The sequence below is a fragment of the Amyelois transitella genome, chromosome 8 (assembly GCF_032362555.1).
Source record: "Amyelois transitella isolate CPQ chromosome 8, ilAmyTran1.1, whole genome shotgun sequence".
Lineage (NCBI taxonomy): Eukaryota > Metazoa > Arthropoda > Insecta > Lepidoptera > Pyralidae > Amyelois > Amyelois transitella.
The window spans coordinates 1135232-1157336 of NC_083511.1; the positions used below are offsets into that span (position 1 = coordinate 1135232).

The 22105-nt window shown below is 34.6% G+C and overlaps 2 protein-coding genes across 2 annotated transcripts; both read left to right on the forward strand.

The window, feature by feature from the left end:
* Positions 1-1918: 1918 nt before the first annotated feature.
* On the forward strand, positions 1919-18307 carry LOC106137378 (potassium channel subfamily K member 1). The gene is made up of 5 exons (XM_013338196.2): positions 1919-2683; positions 12972-13112; positions 13534-13743; positions 14654-14842; positions 15647-18307. Exons 1-5 carry the CDS (start codon positions 2326-2328, stop codon positions 15946-15948), a joined length of 1200 nt encoding a protein of 399 aa, XP_013193650.2. The 5' UTR covers positions 1919-2325; the 3' UTR covers positions 15949-18307.
* A 930-nt stretch (positions 18308-19237) lies between these two features.
* Positions 19238-21215, forward strand: LOC106137348 (bifunctional lysine-specific demethylase and histidyl-hydroxylase NO66). The gene has a single exon (XM_013338159.2). It carries the CDS (start codon positions 19454-19456, stop codon positions 21188-21190), a length of 1737 nt encoding a protein of 578 aa, XP_013193613.2. The 5' UTR covers positions 19238-19453; the 3' UTR covers positions 21191-21215.
* Positions 21216-22105: the final 890 nt, after the last annotated feature.

Below are 22105 nucleotides of genomic sequence, written 5' to 3' on the forward strand. Positions count from 1 at the left end.
ATTTAAGTTTGATATACGTTCGTCTGTTTATTTTTGATATTGTAGTTGATGAACCTGAACATAAATTGATCAAATTCATATTTATAGCATCGAAATGTTGAAAAATCGGTTGACGAATTCAGGCACAAGAACGAAAAACATTAAGCACTTTACTTTTTTAAGCCTTTAAATATTACGAAGAGAAAAATATGTATTTTTTACTACGCTTTTATTAGCTTGGGTTGTATGTATGTATGTAACGGAATCTTTGAGCTTAATTATGATGTAGATGATATTCACATTTGATAATTTTTTTGTTTGTCACGAATAAACTCAAAAACTGCTGAATTATTTTTTTGATATTTGGCAATATCTTTATTAGCATTAATCGCGTATGCTTATATTTTGAGTGCAAACAGGAGCTAAAATGTTAGGGTTCAAATTATCACGATAGAACGCACCGCTTTGACGCACTTAATGATAACTATGATAAGAGCACATTAGTACCCGAGTTCTAAGTAAGTAACTCTCGAACCTACTTATGTAAGAGTCACTATCTTTCATAGAATTAATACATGATAATATTATTGTGTCAAGAGGGCGAATACTTTGTTCATTAGGTACTAGCTGTGAACTGCAGCTGCGCCTGCGTCACAATTAAATGCCGATGTTACTTGTTACGAAATTTTACACGGAGATAAAATACATTTTTATTTTACCTCCATGTAAAATTTTGTCAAAAATGATCCAGTACAAATACAAATATTTTATTTATTTATTTACTAATTTATGTATACAGAAAACATCGAGACTGATAAACACAAGAAACAAAATTACAAAGGTTAATTTTTTTCTTTATAATATTGGTACGGATGAAACTTAACTTCCGTTTGGTTTTATGCAGATTAATAAATGTCTTGTGGTTTCCGTTATTTTAAATTAGAGCAATTCCATCCATTATCCTGGGCCAGAGATTCAGTTCCTGCGATTCGTAAATGGGTTTATATGAAAATAAATTATAATCAAGAAATCTCTAAAACTACTGAGCCAATATAAATGAAATTTGGAAGACAGGTAGACTGTAATAAGGAGACATCCGCTATGTAAGGAAGGACATTTGTTAATTCCATTTCTAAGGAGTTATAATAGGTGTTGCAAGTTTGTACCGTTTGATCTACTACCCGATGGCAGCCTCGAGATTTTTATGTAACCTACATGTGAAATACGTGGTCCAGGGGTATACTTAGGAGACGTTTTGTCGAAATTCCTACGTTATCGAGAGTTAACGGGATTTACCGTTGTACGCGGGCGGAGTCGCGGACTTCCTTAAGTGTTTAGAAAGATATCGATCGGAAGGGCCTTGAAGCAGTGGTACAGCACAAGCTAATAAAAATTGTATGATCTGCAGTTAATTCATGCACTTCTAATTGTAATGGACCTATCGTTCAGCAAACTCGCTTAGTTATAATTCAACATGCCCTTGGCGCTTTTGTTTCTAGAACAACAGTAAATGTCCAAGTATATCGATCGACGCTATGCTGTCTTATTTGTATTCGTTTACTACACGAATCAATTAAATGAAATTCTTTCTTCACTGCTAACTGAAGTATTAAGAGATGTTACTCCGAAATTCCCACGAGTAGGGGAAATCAACAAGATTTTCCCATCCAAGCCCTCCCCAAGAAACCTATAAAAGGTTGGCCCCTCGAATAAAAACTATATGAATACGCCCATGAGTAAACCCGGGACCTCAAATTCAGACAAGTAAGTTACCACGTCGCCAATGGGGCCATATATTATATTATGTAGTTACAATATTAACGATATAGATACCAAACTTTCTTATCAATAGTATAGTATCGCATGTTGGTACCTAATTAAATAATGATAAGAGTGCCCCGAGGAATGAATACGAGTACTTGGCGGTAGATATCGCCTTTTATTGAATCACCGTCCACTTAAAAACCAGTCAGCCATCGGACACCGGCCCCGTCGCATCGAGACGTTGCACTCACGCGCATATAGGGCTTCCGCCATATTTGATTACAAACTACACAGTGCTCCACTAAAATGTATCAAAATGGTGATTCTTAAACTCGAAAAATGCCGATGTGATACTAAAGTGACGGAATGTGTTATGTTTGTTGAACCTAATCACCCTAAAAGGTTTTTCAAGTACAGTTGACCAAAACTCTGCCCTTAAGGGTTCTAAACTGACACGTGAAGTGAAAAAATTGAAGTGCGCTATCGTAATTTCAAATTTGCATTTCGAACATTTGAATATTTCACCGTTAATCGAATTTGGAATTTTAAAATTGACATTGATTTCTTTTTCACTTTTTAACAATGGAGAAGCTGAAGTATACGCGTATACAGTCTTATGGAAGTATGAGTTCTGCACGAAGTGAGGATGATATGACTGTTCACAGCCAATTGTTTCCCTACCCGAAGAAGATGGTTGTGGAACAGGAGATATTGTATGAAGAAGACCACCCGCCTTTTCAACCGTTATTCGCTACGACCAGAATCTTTGGAAAATCTAGATTCACTTGTCTTCTGCTGAGTTACGTGATATTTTACTTCGTGTATTTGGTGTCTGGCGCCTTGGTTTTCTCGGCCCTGGAGGCGCCTCTGGAGAACCAGATTAGGTTGGACGTGATTAGAGCCAAACAGGAGTTCATGTTGAAGCACCCGGGTGTTACAGGTAAGAAATAACACCAATAAATTGTTAACATTAATTATATTTTATGTAGATGACATTTTTGGCGTTGGGCTGGCACCCTGTCTCTATTTAAATCTCAGTTCCATCATTAAGCCAAACGGCTAAACGTGGAAAAAGTGTTGAAAAGGTTCTGTCTACCCCGCAAGAGATATAGACGCGATTTTATGTATGTATGTAGATAAGATTTTGTCCAGGACTAAACATTTTCTCCATGGAATTTTCAAAGATTCTTCGCAAGTAGGTAGGTACATAAAAGTTAGACCTATAAAAGCTTTTTACTTTTTTATTAAGTACCTACATATATTAATGTGTTTGTTTGTCGTTATATCTTTTATCTTAGTTATCGTTTTTGATCAATATAAATACGTAACCGTTGGTAATATTCTATAGGGTAACAATTGTATAATTGTGTTCATGATTTTCGATACATAAACTTTGAAGTTATCGAATTCCCGGATGTGGGAATCATTCACCAACAAATTTTTATGTAACAAATGTTAAAAAAAAGTACATGTAAGGTACTTTTTTCACCCATCAGTAGCTATACGGGGCACCCCTAAGGTGTGCTTGTTCCTTAGTCGTCTCTAATGACATCCACGTGAAAGACGGGTACCTATCACATTATCACTAAAACCATTTTATCTTTTTTTTTAATAAGCATTACTAGCAGGAACCTCTACCATAATGATAAATTAATTAATTAGACTAATTAAAACCATTGTGCAATTTGTCAATCAGTTTAACTGGTTTTTAAGTTACTATTTAATAATACCTACGGTTTAAATTATTATCGCTCCGTTTTTAATCATCCATTATCACAGAATGCAAACTACTTACTTAATTTGTTAAATAATTAAAAAAAAAATACAAATTGAAATTAGGTATATTCCTTTCTTTCTTGGAAGTTCTTGCAGAAATCGTGGCAAGTGGAAAGATGTAGAAGTCTCTGCCTACCCCTTCGGGAAAGAGGCGTGATTTTATGTATTTACGTATTAATTAATACGTACCCATCTGAAAAAAAAAACAATCTTTTAGAATTTGAACGAACTTGAAAATCACCAGTGGATATTTCTCCGAATTAGCACCAAGTTCTATTCTTCCACAACATCAGTGTAAATACCAAAAATTATTTAAAAAAAAATATTATACTAGCTGTTGCCCGCGATTTCATCCGCGAAAAATATATTATATTTTTATATTATGAACTAAAAATGTTTAGTATGGTCTTGTGAGATAAAGCGTAAACATAGAGGTACATAAAAATGATTAAATACAATAAAATTGATGTCAAATAAAATCTACGCCTTATTTAACATCGTTTAAACTCTGCCTTTCTAAATAAAATAAATTCAACTGGAAAGCTAGACATTTTATTACCGTTAACAAGTTTAACCAAACCTGTTTTTAGTTTGACAGTCAAATCTGTCGTGCAGTCACCTTTTTAATGGATGTAAGAACAAACAATTTAAAATATACTTAAAAAAAATATTTAATTGATAACTTTATTTTAATTAAATAAACACGAAATAACCCAAATTTACATACATATAGTCACGTCCATATCCCTTGAGGGGTAGACAGAGCCAGCAGTCTTGAAAAGACTGATAGGCCATGTTCAGCTTTTTGATCTAAAAGCAGAATCCCAAGTTTACAAGCCTAACCCAGTCGCCTTTTACGACATCCATGCGAAAGAGCAGGGGTAGTCCTAATCTTTTGTTTATTATTGGTACCGAGAACCCCACGGCATCCAAAAGTAATTACACGTATCTATATTAAGCCATTACACAAGGTTTGAAATTAATTTGAGGCTAACTCTATGGGTAACTTAATCTGTATATAAGTCCAAATACATTAATTTAATATCGAATAAGATATTTTAAGTTACAATGTATATTTCTACATGCAATCCACATAACATACCCGATTACTTTCTTGAATTGACCGTTACTAAACCGATTTTAATGTAACTTTGAATGGAATGTGCATTGTCTTAAACCCGACTGATATCAATCACTTTGAGAGAATACACTTCTCATGCTTTTTGTCAATTTTTTTTATAACATTCATAACTACACATTTCTATTCTGCCTCTCACTCTGGAGAGGAGCCTGGCATACGCTCAAGACATTGAATCCTGAATAAGGACAGTCTGGTATTTTCACGAAGCAGATTTTCTTGATGACATCATACACATTTCAATTATGTAGCCTTTTTTATTGACCTTTTTATATAATATGATGTTTTATGAATATATGATGTTTTACGATATGAATTAGGTGAGTCACGTTTTATCACGAAGCAGATTTTCTCGATGAAATCATACAAATTTCAATTATGTAGCAATTTTATTGACCTTTTCATATAATATGATGTTATCTAAGTGTTACATAAACAAGACCAAAGTATATTATTTCGTTATCTAACAAACAGGAACGTGCTTGACCTCATTAAACTAATGACACTACCAATTCTTAACTACTGTTACTGTTGTAATAAGTTATCAATTAGACTTATTACAGACGTAATTGATAAAGATTTTAAATATTTAACTTTGTAATTACTAGCATGACATATGTTTGTTGTAGCAATATAAAATTTTGAACACTTATACTTAGGTGAACTGAGAAGTACCAGAAATGAATCATCAAAAATCGAGACTAGTACGCTTAAATAAAAATAGACTAAAATGAAAAGTCTAATGCCGTGTGGTTAACAACTTAAGAATAGGACCATTCCATATCTTTCTCATGGAAGTTGTAAAAAGGGGTTAAGGAAAAGGTTTATAAACTGGTGACTCTTGGGGATGTAGGCTTTGGGCTAGCGTCCTATTTAAGTCTCAATCTGTCACTATTTAAGTCTCAATGTGTATAGCCTTTCGGTCTTTTCAAGACTGTTGGCTCTCTCTGCCCCGCGGATATAGACGTGATTATATGTATGTATATAATGTATTTGACGAAATATTCGTATTGAAATTATTAGTTTTACATTCATCCATGTTTTTTAATGTAGACAATGTGCGTTCGTACACGATTTAGATTTAAGAGATTTATATTTGTAAATTGACGTCCGGTGAATATACTGCAGTGTAGTTTGTTCCGCCGCTTCTTCTACACATGCGCTTTGGTAGTAGTTATAATTAGATTTAAGTGATGTGACGTCAATAAGTGATCCAATTTTGGAAATAAATCTCTTCTATTCTATGTATGTAGAATTAAAAGTTACTGTAATAATAATATTATATTAACAAATTAATTTTGAACAGCAAACAATATCTAAAACGGCCTATATATGTATGTAGCCATCGAATAATAAAGTTTCATCCAGTCTTTCGCAAACATTCTCCCAATAAGGTTACATGAAAGTTCCTCCGAGTGAATGCAAATATTTGTCGGTACATAGTTTCAGATATCTGTCCTAAACTAACATACCAACTGCTAGCTTAAACTGCACTTACTTTATTTCAACTAACATGCATTACTAACATACATACATCACGTCTATATCCCTTGCGGGGTAGGCAGCGCTAACAGTCTTGAAAAGACTAAAAGATCGCTTTTAGCTGTTCGGCTAAAAGATAGAATTGAGATTCAAATAGTAACAGGTAGCTAGCCCATCGCCTAAAAGAAGAATCCAATGTTTATGAGCCTATCCCTTAGTCGCCTTTTACGACATTTTCTTTGACTATTACTTTCTTTTATGGTATTTAATCACACGGTACAAAATATTTTAGGTATTATTTTAATCGATAAGGTTTTAATTTGATATTTTCAAGTGATTTTTTAATGTAATTTATTTGAAGTATCTATACTAATATTATACTTAAAGCTGAAGAGTTTGTTTGTTTGTTTGAACGCGCTAATCTCAGGAACTACTGGTTCGAATTGAAAAATAGTTTTTCTGTTGAATAGACCATTTAACGAGGAAAGTTTTAGGATATATAACATCACGCTGCAACTTTAAGGAGCGACGAAAAAATGGAAAATGTGAAAAAAAAAACGGGTAAAATTATTCATCTTTGAGGGCTTCAATGATGCCCAAAATAACTATTCAACGCGGACGAAGTCGCAGGCACAGCTACTATTATATAATATACTTGATATTGGCGTGTTACACTGTGTTACTTATTACTATATATATCTTTGTACCACCAAGCTTACACTCCCCAATTTTTTGCAGCTAATTTTAGTAACTGGAGGCAAAATGCGCAGTTGGCTTCTAAGTTATTCACAGCTCGGAACACACATTGTTTTCACGAACCGGTTATTTACAAGCTTCGTACAAAGTTCCCGTTATAACCTGTGAATTTAAAAGTGCAGATGATTTTTTCGCGCCAAAACTTAACTATGAAACTGACATTGAATGACATTAGGTAATTACACAGGTTGATTTTATTATTTGTAAAGAAAATTTGTTATGATTTTTGCACTGAGTTTCGATAAAAACAAATATAAATGACGAAAAACACGTAAAATTTTTTTTTTTTTTTTATTTTTGTTTTTTTTTTGAGAAATGGTGATATGTAAGCACTTCGAGAGAAATGAAATTGTTCTATTCAAAAGAAAGTACGCAGCACCACACGGCCATGGTTCATATATGATGGGATGATACAAAAAACTAATTAGGTCAAGAACTTAATGACGTGTTATGACCTGGGTGAAATGTTATCGATGTGTGGCCCGTGTCTGCTCCCGATAATGCGCAGACGCAATGGCTTGACGTTGTTCTCGAGTAGCTGATACCAAGACTTCTCTCGTAGCGTTTTCCTGAAATAAATATTCTCTAACAAAATAGAATATTTATTTCAGGAAAAAAATTAGAATAATCGTTAGAAACAGTAAACTACGTGTAACGATACAGGAGACCTTAATTTTCTTTCAGAGCCGTTTAAAGGGCACCTAAACCTCTTTAATTAAGCTTTTTACCTAAATTAACAACTATGATCCAACATGAGCTAGATTCCCATATAAAAGAGTCGCGGAAGTTAGGCTGGGATTGCTTCATGGAACTTCCTCACAGACGGTGGTTAAAGACAATACAGCGATGCCGTGCCGGCATCGCTGTATTGTCTTTAACCACTCGACGCCGTTTTTATCGCGAGAAAAACTATCGCCCTTTCGCTTTTTATTATGACGTAAAACGGGACAGCGATATTTTTTGCTCTTCCAATGGAGGTCGCTAACATCAGGGGAATAATGGTGACTAACTACTCGTATATTTATCATTTTACTTAATTGAAGTCATAAGTTCACAAGTTTATACAATTTATATCTTAACCAGAAGCTTATATTTTTCCGATAAAATGTAATTTATAGAGTGTACGAGTATACAGGGGGTATTACTCAACCCTAGATAACCTGTGACTCGGGTCTGGATGTAGTTTATTACATGTGACGTTACAAAATGGCCGCTTGTATGTGAACCAACAGGAAAAGAACACAGTGAAAGCAATTATAATAAACTAGCGTTTGCCCGCTGATCTGCCCATGTTTACCTGAAATTTCAATTTATGGGAATATTCAGGAAATAAGTTGACTATTTAAAGTTACTAATGCTCTTTACGACATCACACACATCTCTCCAGAATAAATAAATTGATTTCTATCTCTCTCTGGCTTTAGCTCACTCACTTAATGTTAATAACGTACATATTCAAATAACCAAAACTACTAGACTTATTTTGATGATATTTCGCAAAAAGATCGAGAAATCCTTAAAGAGTAACTAGGCTACTTTTTTTCTGAAAGTTTCCATGAAAGCGAAGGTAGGTAGTGCCCAAAAAGGACACTGAAATAAAAAAGACTTAGTTAACTTAGAAATTAGTTCCATAGCTCTTTCATTGTTCATGAGTCGACTTGTGTAACAAAACTTCGTGTGTGTATCTTGTCTAAATATCCCGAAATTTCGTCGCGACAAGAGGGTTAAACCATCACAATGGCCCTTGAGGGCAGATGTTTCAGGCGGCCTCCTGCGGGAATAAGTGCTGTAGAGTGATAACGAGCGAAGGGCAAGGGACTCTGACCTACGTGCCTTTTATAAAGAAAGAAAATATCTGTTAGTTAGTGTTCTCTCCCGTGGGAATTTAAAAGCCATGATGTTACTTCTGGATATTGTTGTTGCCAGAATGTTTTTTTTTATAACATGGAGTTCTTTTTATTTTACTACCATTTTTTAACTTCAACTTAGTGAAATCAAAGAAATCGAAATAATTTAGTATGAAACATCGGTAGTTACGCCAGTATAAGAAACAACCCCCAAGATATACAAATATAAACTACGAATTGAATACACCAGTTTCACCCCAAGTTTTGGGTGCATTTCAAACCACCTATCTATATAAGACAATATTCAAAAAGGTATAGTGTGCGTGCAAACCACAGTATACATAAATTTCTGTATACTATGCGGCAAACTATATAGTACCCTCCCTCCACCGATAGTCCCCTAACTGCACTACATTTGTGCGGGCTGTAGGTTCGATGCATCTCCGGAACTGTGCTAACGCCCTCACTGGGTCACCGGCTGCGACCTGGGTATAAGCGGAGCGGACTATACTTATTGTATGTACTTCTATACTCTAACAAATAAGTCGTATTGTTGTTTGTAACGAATCAAATCTACGGCGACGATATCTCTCGTCAAATTTCGTACGGATTGGCGCATAAATACAAAATCGTCGGAGTGTGAGTGAGTGAACATCCAGAGTGGCGCAAGATCTTCCCTGCCTGAAACGTCGGTCTTACTACAATCTCAAATACTTAATATAATAAATATTGTCCTAGTAAACTTACCGCTTTTTAAAAAGACAGATTGTCTCATTTATAACATAAGTTCATTATATTAACTAAATAGCTTTGATATGTATGTATAAACAGGGTTAACTAATGCATCTTTTGTATGATCCTGGTGTTTGTCCTTTGGAATACACCGCCACCTATTTATTACCTCTATTTCAAAATAAACCTACACACTTTCAAAAAGCCATTTCTTAAAAAAAAAGGCCATTTCTTAATTTTTTTTTATTATAAATTAGTTGGTTTGCGATCCGCTCCGCTCATCACAAAAATATGATCGTTAGCTCCCCGAGGTCAGCCTCTGTATCGGGGGGTGTGTCCGATACGCTAGTGTGTATGGAAACTTACCGTGTGGTCCTATGAGAAATATTCGTAGTTTCCATGCGGTCTTTTTTACATACATACATAAGAACTAGCTGTGCCCGCGACTCCATCCGCGTGGAATAGTTATTTTGGGCATCATTGCAGCCCTCAAGGGTAAATAATTTTCGCCGTGTTTTTTTCACATTTTCCATTATTTCTTCGCTCCTTACAGTTGCAGCGTGATACGTTATATAGCCTAAAGCCTTCTTCGATAATTGGTCTATTCAACACAAAGAGATTAGCGCGTTCAAACAAACAAACTCTTCAGCTTTATAATATTATTATAGATTTTGACTACAGTTTTGTCTATCAGTCTATGTATTATAATTATTAATAGCTTTTTATATCGATTTAAAAATGACGAAGTTCCATACAAATTTGCACCCCCTATTTCTTCCCCTTGGGATAGAATTTCAGGATAAAAAGTAGCCTATATCTGTGCCGAATTTCGTTCAGATTCGTTCGGTAGATTTTGCATGATGCGCGTACAAACATACAGACAGACAGATGGACAGACAGACAGACAAAAATTCTAAAAAAAATTGTTTTGGCTTCTATTGACCCTAAAAAGACCCCTTATATTTTTTTTTCTTAAATATCTTCAATGTACAGACAAAGTTCAGTTATAGTTTTATTATGTTTGGATAATAATCACGTCTCTTCCCTTATGGGGTAGACAGATCCTACTGGTTTGGAACGACTGAGAGCCCACGTTCGACACCGATGGGAACGAGAGTTTATTGGTGGTGGAACCACACGGCAAATAAAAATAATAAAAGAAAAAGAGATTTATTTTCAAAATACTTCATGACTTCTACACATATAGTCAAATCTACTAAGTACCGCTTCCAATCCGCAATGTGAAAGAGACGGGGAAGCAATTCTAGTACAAAACAACTTCTTCTTATGTGATTATTAGAATAATATTATAATTCTCAGAATATAATTGATAATTGTATATTGAATAACTTGAATACTATCCTATCGAATTAGGTATATCTGTAATGATAGGTTAAGTTTGTGAAAATAAATAAATAAATAAAAATAAATAAATAAATAACTATACAACTATACCTTATGTTACTTCCATGCTTTTGCTTACAAATTTATGACATTGACCTTTTCATAATGTCAATACCAATAAAGAAAGAGAAATATAAATATTTTATCTTTCAGTTTATATTTGCGAACCTTTTATTTCTCTGCTGGTGTCAAAACGGTCACTGACGAGGGTCGCAAATGTCAGACACCTCTGTCTTCTGACTTTTTATAAACAACGCACAATTAAGCCCCTTGAGGTAACTGTTGTTACTTTTTACAGTTTTCTGGGAAAAAAAATCTGAGATAGAATAGATTTATTTTCAAAATTGAATACAAGGTATCACTTATTGACGACACAGGCTTCCAAAACGCATATGTGTAGAAGAAGCGGTGGAACAAACTACACTGCAACATTATCATCGGGCGTCAATTTACAAATATAGATCTCTTAAATCTAAATCGTGGACGAATGCACATAGTCTACATTAAAAAATCATGAATGAATATAGAACTAATTACTAATACTAAATAACTTGTAAAATAGGTCTACCTAGTCCTTAAAGTGACATTGAAAACCTGTCACTTTATATGAGTCTCAATTCTATCAGTAAGCCAAACAGCTGAACGTATTATAATTTGTTATATTAGTATTTTCAAGACTGTTGGCTCTGTCTACCCCGCAAGGGATATACGTGATTATATGTATGTATGTATTTATATCTAGTACTTCAAAACATATCAGATCTTCGTCAAACACCATTTAGGTACATTAGAAATTTGTATGCAACATGCTTGTTATAGAGGTACATGAAAACTACATGAACTAAGTAGTAGAATGAAAGTATTTTTCGTTGACTTACTACATTTTACATTTAGCCACGTTGTTATCCCTTACGGGGTAGACAGAGTCCACAATCTCGAAGACTGAAATGCCACGTTCAGCTGTATGGCTTGATGGTGGAATTGAGATTCAAATAGTGATAATATAATAGCCTATCGCCCAAAAGCAGAATCCTTTGGAAACTTTAAAAACTTACTTTACAAATAGGTAAAAAAGGGACAAATTTAAGGGGCGCCAAAAATGCATTTCGTCTCATTCAAAAGGCTTGCCTAGGGCCGTCACACTTATCCCTAGTCACTCTTGGACCTGCCAGCGACCATCCCGTCCCTAATGGCCCATTATAAATTAGATTACATTTACTGTACCTACCATTCACTCCGCCCTTCACCCTGATTATAAATTCTTAACTCCAAAACTCGATTTTCTACTTAATTATCTGTATAACTGTACTATTATGAAGGTGAGACGATGTCATCTGCATTAATTTAAATTTGATTAAGATTTTCGTCGAATCATTTACCGACAAAGATTGAAAAAATTAAATATAAGCTTTTTTAGAAGTCTTATAATTACATAAATAAAATTGTACCGTGAGCGAATAGAGGGTGTTTTACTACTGTAGTTTTGTTGAAGTAAATGCTGCAGTGCAGTTTGTTACCGCTTCTTCTGCACTGACGCCTTGGAAGCGGCAGTAAACTTAGTTTTAAGTAATTTATTTGACGTCAACCAATGTTGTGAAACCAAACGTTTTGACAATTATTAAGCGATATGAAGTATCCTATAATAATGAATAAAACATTTGAATTTTGAATTTGAATTTAGTACCTAAAATACCAAGAGAACCTTTAACTTACAATGACAACCTCGCATGAAAATATTGATGAATGAATGATGAATGCGAAAGAAGTATGCAGTATGATCGTGGCTCGAGGTATATCAACGCAATGTATTAAATAGCGTGATTCTCACCTAAATTAGGGCCGTGCATTCCTTTCTTGTGGACTTTTCTTGCTTTTAATTCTTCTACCTATTTATTTTATTCCAAAAAAAAAGTTTTCAACCTGGATTGGATTCCTGGACCGTGGTCACAAAGTCGGGGAACATCCGAAAAAAAAAACCCGTGCACAACATGTTTTATTCAATATCGTTTTAGTCTACAAGTAAATCGACAATTAATTTTACGTTATTTGTGTTAAGTTTACATTTATTTAATTCCTTCTTCTTTCCCCAACAGATGACGACCTGGAGTTTCTCCTTGACGAAGTGGTCCGAGCCAGCAACCGCGGCGTGTCGGCCTCAAAGAACGTGAGCGGCGGTCCTAACTGGAGTTTTGGACAGTCTCTCTTCTTCTCCTCCACCGTCGTCACTACTATAGGTAAGATATTGAGAGCTTCGAATCGGAGTGGACCTGATGTGAATAGTAGCGAAGGGTGCTACTTGGAACACGCAAAAATGAGGGAAGGTTGTTAGGATTAGTTTTGAGCAGACATACTAATAATCACGTTTATATACCCTTGCGGTAGACGGAGCCAACAGTTGCGAAAAGACCAATAGGCCACGTTCAGCTGTTTGGCTTAATGATAGAATTGAGATTCAAATAGTGACAGGTTGCTAGCCCGTCGCCTAAAAAGAGAATCTCAAGTTAATTAGCCATTCCCTTAGTCGCCTTTTAAGACATCATGGGAAAGAGTTGGAGTGGTCTCATTCTTTTTTCTATTGTTGCCGGGAACACGACACACACGACACACGTTTATAACTTAATCAAGAAATAATTGGTAGTGACACCTTTTTTTCAGGTTATGGGCACGTCACTCCCCTCTCCAAGCCTGGGAAGCTGTTCTGCATGATGTATGCTCTACTTGGCATTCCACTGACCCTGGTGCTGCTCTCAGCGCTGGTGGAGCGCCTGTTGTTACCAGCCACCGCCTTGCTGAGGGCGCTGAACGCGTCTCTTGGACATTTGTACCGGCCTTTTACAATAAGGCTGGTGCATTTGATGATTATTGGTGAGTGTTCGTGTACTTCATCTCATCCTGGTTTATCTAACACCCGTGGGAGAGTTCTTTAATTTAGGTTAGGTACATGAACCAAACTGTTATGGCCACGAAAGAGAGACAAACAAATAAAGCAAGCTTACTGTATGAATGCGCATTATACGGTTTCCTTTCTCCAAAGAGGTTTTTTGAGGAAGGTTTATACCTGGTTATAAGTACTACCCGTGCAAAGCTAGTGATAAATAAAAAATAGGATCGTTACTATTACCTATACCTACTTATATTGATGGATATTTAAGAAGGTCCTGGCAAAGGTTCAGGTCAAGAGTACCCGAAACCGAAGAGCTTGCATGACTAGAGTTATAATTGTGGATGAAGCGAAAGAAGTTTGCAGTGATTGTGACAAGTGAAAAGAAATACCTAGTCCTACCCCTCCGGTAAAAAGGCGTGATTAAATGTATGTTTGTATGGATATTTAAGATCTTAAACCAAGGCCATTTTCCAAAACAAGTTAGTTTTCCACCATGAACCAGGGAATGAATAGGTATCGAACCTGGGATCGGTGGTGCAAAACAGGACACTTCCACTGCACCTTACAATTAGTCCAGTAAAGTTGAACCATATTATCAGTTAATTTTTTTTTCGTGCCGTGTGGTTCCCGGCACCAATACAAAAAAGAATAGGACCACTCCATCTCTTTCCCATGGATGTCGTAAAAGGCGACTAAGGGATAGGCTTACAAACATGGGATTCTTTTTTAGGCGATGGGCTAGCAACCTGTCACTATTTGAATCTCAATTCTATCATTAAGCCAAACAGCTGAACGTGATCTATTGGTCTTTTCGTGACTATTGGCTCTATCTACCCCGCAAGGGATAAAGACGTGACCATATGTATGTATGTGTTTTTTGTTTCGTTTCAGTAACATCCCTTGTGCTATTCTTCCTGGTGGTCCCGGCCACGATATTCGCGGCCCTGGAGCCTGATTGGGACTTCCTGGACTCGTTCTACTATTGCTTCATATCCCTGACCACCATTGGGCTCGGAGACTACATCCCTGGGGACTCCCCGGGACAGGAGTACCGGCCGCTGTACAAAGTTGCCACCACTTGTAAGTATGGACTCAATATATTATTGGGAAATCTCAATTCTATCATTAAGCCAAATAGCTGAACGTGGCCATTCAGTCTTTTCAAGACTATGTCTACCCCGCAAGGGATATAGACGTGACCATATGTATGTATTTATGTATTATTGGGAATAGAAGGAAACAGTTATTTTCAAAATAAGATACAAAAAGATGGATAAAAATGATGACAACAAAGTTTATAAATACCTACCGCTTCCAAAGCCCAAGTGTAAAATAAGATGTGGAACAATTTTTTGATCTCGCCAAGCGGAAAGAGTGGTCTATGCCTATCCCTCCGGGAAATAGGCGTTATTTTATAAATATTAACAATAAAAAAGAATTTGATTTGAATTTGAGAATAAAAATATAGTGTGTACCAGCTGTCTCAGTTTCCGCGTAGATTGTAAAATTCAGTCTATAAAGACTTAAACTTGGGATCTTCTTTTTGGCGATGGGATTTCAAATTTATCATAATACTACACTTAAGTACCTACATAATTAAATAAAAATAACTAGCTAAACGTGGTCTTCAAGTCTTGTGATTTATTGACTCTGTCTAGCTCGTAAGGGAAAAAGACGTGGTCTGTGTATGTTAAATTTAAAATATACCGTAATGTAGGTACTTCCGATTTTCTTTTATTTTGTATAATTTAAATAATTTCAAACATATGTTTATAGCCAACAGTCTTTACAAGACTGTTGGCTCTGTCTACCCCGCAAGGGATATAGACGTGATAATATGTATGTATGTATATGTTTAATATATAATGTCACATTCTTTTCCAGTCTACCTCCTCATCGGCCTGACCTTCCTGATGCTGACTCTAACAGTATTCTACGACATTCCCCAACTCAACCTTAGCACCGTCTTCTCATCAGTGAAACTTGACGAAGACCCGGAGAAGATGCGTCTCAGCGGCTCCGGGGTTATGGGCCCAGGGTACGGGATTGGCGGGTTGGTGATGAGAGATGATTATAATCATCACGATCAACGCAGGTCGGTGGTGCACATCAGGCCTCACCTGGACGACAGCCCGAGCCCCGAAGACACCACGCCGGTGCATGCCAGGGACATGAGAGTACATTAAACGCTCAATTTTATAACTGACAGCTTGAGATACATTCCTTGAAATTTTTAGGTTAGAATTTGTTTGTTGTTGCGTAATGTTTTTTATAATGCACAGATATTTATATAATTTTCAAGAATTTATCTAGTTACATAAATAATGGAAAAAAAAATACATAATTTATTGTAATGGCAGACTTAAATTATGGATATGGATACGTACCAACCAAACGGTAAGCTATATTAAATAAAAATATTTTGCAAATAATTGGAAAAATAACATGCAAGAATTGGTTTACAAAATAAATTGTAATTCAAATAATTGGGAATGTTCTGGCCGAATATTTGATTAATTGGTTTCAAATGATAAAAAGATTTTGAAATTATTTTATGCATATTTTACGTCTTAAGATAACTTTATAACTGAACAAATTTATAAGTAGGTACAAAAAGTAAATGTTTTTTGGAAATAATAATTTGATTTATTTAGGTCCTATCTACCTATTATGTAAAATTTTCAGGAATGGATCTTGTCAGTTTGGTAACCAATACGCGTTCTCGTTTAAAAATGATAATAAACTTGATGAGTCTTATCAATTTAATATTATGTAATAGAAAGAATGCAATTTAGCGTATTTGTTTTTATTCTCCCGTTTCTCTTACAAACCGGCGACAATGTGGAAATCGATACGAGTTCACTAGGTAATTTTATATTTTTTTTTTTATTATTTGACTAAGTTTTGGACTGATGAAACCAAGTCGAGAAAGAGAAAAACAGGTTGATATTTGCATTTTGTTATCTAGATTTATTTTAATTATTAATTGTGTATAACTTTGATTGATGGATGGTTGAAGAGGTTGATCTTCAGAAAAATGCTCTCCTTAGTTTTAAGTTTTATAATAAAAATTATACTACCTACCTAGATCCTTTTTTTCTATGCACTACTTGAAATATGTACCTATAGTCAACGCTAAATTGGAACGTTTCAAGATTCAGTCGAGGGACGCGAAATTATCGGATATTTGGATGTAATGTAATTTTTATTAGAGTTTCCTTTCCTTTTTTAATAAGGTAACCTTTATCAAGGACCGTCCTATGGCTTGGATATTGCTGGAGATAAATAAATATAAACTCAATATTACTAGCTGAACTGAGTTTATAATAAGACTGACAAAGTTTTTCAAATTTTCACACTTTTCTAATTGTTTTTTAAATTTTTTACGCGAACATCACAACTTGTTGGACAAGGATTGTTAATCTGAGTTTGGTAAATCAGAGTAATATCAAAAAATAGACTGATAAACCCACTATGTATACGCATATTGTAAGATTTTACATAAAAATGAAAATACCTTTCAGTAACGGTTATATCACCATATCAAAAACCTTTGCTATTATATTTTAAAGTTTCATTAGAAATAATGGCATTACACTTTATCTAAAATATTCCATCTAAACGTGAAAACACAGATATTTAATGTTGTAAAACGTAGATATAACTAAAAAAATATTTATAGATAAAATAATAATATATAATAAAAATCTTAAATATTTAATAATATGTATCTATTTGTAGTTAAATTTGACGTACGTATCAATTATGTGTGATAGATGACCAATAATTTAGTAGAACCATTAAATTTATTGAACTACTTATATAAAATGAATTATATATATGTCTTGCGTTAACAAAATTTAAAAATAGGTAGGTAAGTTATGTCAATATTATTAGCTTACAGATTTGTATTTCGGAATATTGAATAGAAGATGATAATTTAAGTACCTATTTAAACATTTGATTCTACCTATTTTATGCGATGAATGAAAAATGAGTTATTTACTTGTATTAAAATTTTATAGGGCATTTTTATAAAGTCACCTTCTGTTTAAACAACGGCTGTGACGCGTATATATTTCTTTTCCATTTAAATCTTACCTATTATGTTTTTGAATCGAATTGAAATCAATGACAATATTTAAAAAAAAAAAAGCTTATGAAGAGTTTTAGAGTTTAGAAACGATAAAAACATATTTACATATATTTAATAGATGGCTGCCTAAATAAGCTACTTGAGTTATATCTATAGCATAATTTTCTATTAACACCTACCCAAAGTTTATTAAAGTTTACCAAAATACCTACACTTCATTCTTGTGGAAATATAAAAGGGATATTCAATTACAAAATAATAAATGTGTTATATGTAAGTACCTACTTATTTGTAATATTGATATATTGTTCGTATGATTCTATGAAGAAACCTATTTGTTAGAAATAGACGGTAGTGCATAGTGTTTAAACACAAAATGCCTTGAATGGATAACTGCATAGACAAAAACTGTATCCGAGATTATTCTTAATAAATCAGCTTAAAAGTAACATTATTGTTTCAATTATCCTATACAAACAGAACAGAAGCTGATTTTTAAATTGATACAATTATCTTATTTAAGATATACAGGATGACTTTTAATTCAACTGCAAAAATTTAACTGTTAAGTGTACTCATCTAAAGGATATTTAAAAACGTTAAAAGAAAAATATCGATTCATACTAAAAGTAGCAAAATCCACGATCCTAAATACGTTATATCACCCCGGCCGGCAGAAAAGCGACGCGTAAGATTCAGAGGTCAACGACACAATTCATTCAGCTGAGCGATCTCGACAACTCTGTACTTTACTTGATCTTGATACTAGAAAAATAATTTATTTTTCAGACATTTATTTACATGTTTAGTTTTAATTTCTTTTTGTAGTATTGGTCTAATTAATAAAGCGTGTGACGTAGTTTTTGAGGGTTTTTTAAATGTGAAAATGATGACGTTTAATTTAAATAAAAACAGGCTCAAACGGCTCAGAAGCATGGGTATAGTCTATGTTTAAAAGGATGCAGTTGTTTTAAATGTCACCCTGTATAAGTACTACGTATTAAAAAAAAAAACAATGTAAGTTACTTATAAAAATAAGTGAAATACCTACATATTCTTTAAAATTCTGGTTCGAGGCCGGCCAGGCATCTGCTTTTCTTCTTTTATGAGTGGAAAGAGAGTTGCCAGGCTGCAGGTAGATAGATATCTTAATCACAGATCTTATGAGTTAGATTGTAAACACTATGAAGTTAGTAGATGTCAAAGCCTGTGGTCAAGCATAAAGCCACCCAGCCTCCAACAAGCCTCCACGTACAGAGAATGTAGATGTGTCCTATAATATGTATATCAAAATCTTGATTTCAGAACGTAGGTATCAATAACAATGACAATCTATTATTGTCAATACAGCTTTCAGTTATTGACATTGACAATTCAGCTGATAATAATTTTAAAGTAACCTCGAAACCGATACATACCATACCTTTTTATTAATTTAATATTTTTAAAGTTTAAAAAATATGATTAAAGAATTATTCTGTTGGCTGTATTGAAATTAGTGTTCATTTCTTGTACTAACCAAAGTTGTATTGCAAAAGACGTCATAATTCGTCAGTATTAAAGCTTACTAATATTCACGTGTTTATTTCTGAAGAATGGATTCGCCGGTATCTGCTTTCGCGATCTACAATAGTAAGAAGAAAGTTAAAAAGCAAGAAAAGAAGAAAAAGGCTTTAAAACCACAAGTTATTCCCTCACCAAAAGCAACAAAAGAACTGTCCGACGAGATCATGATGAAACTCGCTCATAAAGTAAAACAGATACAGAAAAAAGACAAAGATAGCAAAAACATTGCTAAAAAGAAACTTCATAAGAAGAAGAAAAATAAGGAAGCGGTCCAACACAATAAAAGCTTCGAAGAAAAAGTAAAAAGAAAACAAAATAACTCTGAAAGTGAAGATATACCTGCATTGATAACTGCACCTAAATTAGAAGCTGAAGAAAATGAACATTCAGATAATTGTAGTTTTGAGTTCACTCCTGTGGAAACTGATAGTGTTGAAGAAGGTCTGAAAGTTTTTAAGTGGATGATAGCACCATATGATCCAAATGATTTCCTAAATCGAGTTTGGGAAAAGAAACCACTTCATATAGCCAGAAACAAGCCTAAGTATTACAGGGATTTAATTTCAACACCTATAATTGACAAGATGCTACGTAATGACAACATCCAGTTCACAAAAAATATAGATATAACATCATATGTCGATGGCAAACGAGAGACACATAATCCTGAGGGCAGAGCCCATCCATACTTAGTTTGGGATTATTATGTCAATGGATGCAGTATTAGACTATTGAATCCACAAACTTACATGCAAAAACTGCATTTATTAAATGCAACATTACAAGAATTCTTCAATTCATTTGTTGGTGCCAATGCATATCTAACACCTCCAGATAGCCAAGGTTTTGCTCCTCATTATGATGATATAGAAGCTTTCATATTACAGTCTGAAGGGAAAAAGCACTGGAGAGTTTACAAACCTATAACTGAAGAAGAAGTACTACCAAGAGTATCCTCCAAAAATTTTGAGCAAGAGGAAATAGGAGAACCAATATTAGAAGTGACTTTAGAAGCTGGGGATATGCTGTACCTCCCTCGAGGCTACATCCATCAGGGAGTGACTATAGAGGGTGAGCACTCACTTCACGTCACAGTCAGCATGTATCAGAAACACTCTTGGGCAGATTTATTCGAAAAAATGATTCCGGCTGCTTTACAACTTGCTATCACAGAAAATGTGGAATTCCGAAAAGGTTTGCCATTTGATATTTATGACAACTTCGGTCTAGTCAATTCCGACGTTCAAACTCCACGAAGGAAAGAAATTGAGGAACTTGTGAGATCTCTCTTTGATAAAATAAAAGATAATTTACCAATAGATGAGGCCGTTGATCAGATGAATAAGAATTATCAGCATGATGCATTGCCTCCTGTTCTGAGTGACTTAGAGAAGGCTGTCACAGTTTTTAGTGACAATGATGTTGTAATGAAAGATGGCAAAGTTTTGAATAGAGTTGAAATAAGTCTTGATACAAAAATTAGATTATTACGTAAGAATATTTTGAGAATGGTTTCAGAAGACCGAATCAGACTGTACTATTATGTTGAGAATTCTTTGGAATATCATGGAAGTGAGTTACCTTATCTTGAAATAGAGGAGGAATTGGCACCAGCAATTGAGACCCTGATAACTTCATACCCCCAGTATGTATCGGTGGAAAATCTGGATGCTCCAAATGAGTCAGATAAGCTACAAATAGCAGAGACCTTATGGTCAAGGGGGTTAATTATGTCAGAGTACCCATTAGAAACTGTAGATGATTAAGAATAAATGTTATTAATTTGAATAATATATTTTACTTTTCAAATCTACATACATCTATATCCCTTGTGGGGTAGACAGAGCCAACAGTCATTAAAAGACGAAAAGACCATGTTGAACTGTATAGCTTTAATGCCATTGAGATTCAAATAGTGACAGGTTGATTTGCTAGCGACTCTGACTGTGAATGTGGATGAAGCGAGGGAAATATGCAGAGATCGTGGCAAGTGGAAAGAGGTAGTCTCTGCTTACCCCTCCGGGAAAGAGGCGTGATTTTATGTATGTATGTATGATTTGCTAGCCCAATGCCGTCAAGAAGAATGGCAAGTTTATTGGCCTACCCGTTAGTCGCCTTTTACGACATCCAAGGAAAAGAGATGACGTGGCCCTATTCTTTAGCGCCGGGAACCACACGGCAATTCAATGATTGAATTATACTGTAGTTATATCCATTTTGAAATATGCAGATTCTAGTACCAATTGCCTTCCTGACATGACATGGTTTATGGCCATGAGATTTGATTGTGTTTATCGCTAACTACTTGCGAATTGCATTAAATTCTCCAAGAGTATCGTATATGATCTTACAAGTAAATTTCGGTCTATCTCATTAAGTTGTCACAATGTGAGGCAAGTACGTCGATTTTGTTTAAGTCAGTCGCAACGCTAAGAACGCTCCTTTCAGAAAGGTTGTGCGTGTAAATAGTTACATACTATTTTTGTGGTAAGAAATCTAGCGTCTTGATGGTACTTTGCACAATCTCCACCTAAAACTATCTTCTCAATCGAAATAAATCAACTTATGGTGCAGATGTGACTATACCCAATACTGTATTTAATACAGATAATAACTCATTTACTAATAGATTTTTATCAGAAAATAAAAATTACATTTGCGTTATCTACAATTTTGTCTGA

Excerpts from the sequence above, each read along its gene's own strand:
- LOC106137378 (XM_013338196.2), top strand. The coding sequence starts at position 2,326 with ATGGAGAAGCTGAAGTATACGCGTATACAGTCTTATGGAAGTATGAGT. Across the intron at positions 2,684-12,971 it reads GAAGCACCCGGGTGTTACAG|ATGACGACCTGGAGTTTCTC; the intron begins GTAAGAAATAAC and ends TTTCCCCAACAG. Across the intron at positions 13,744-14,653 it reads GGTGCATTTGATGATTATTG|TAACATCCCTTGTGCTATTC; the intron begins GTGAGTGTTCGT and ends GTTTCGTTTCAG.
- LOC106137348 (XM_013338159.2), top strand. The coding sequence starts at position 19,454 with ATGGATTCGCCGGTATCTGCTTTCGCGATCTACAATAGTAAGAAGAAA.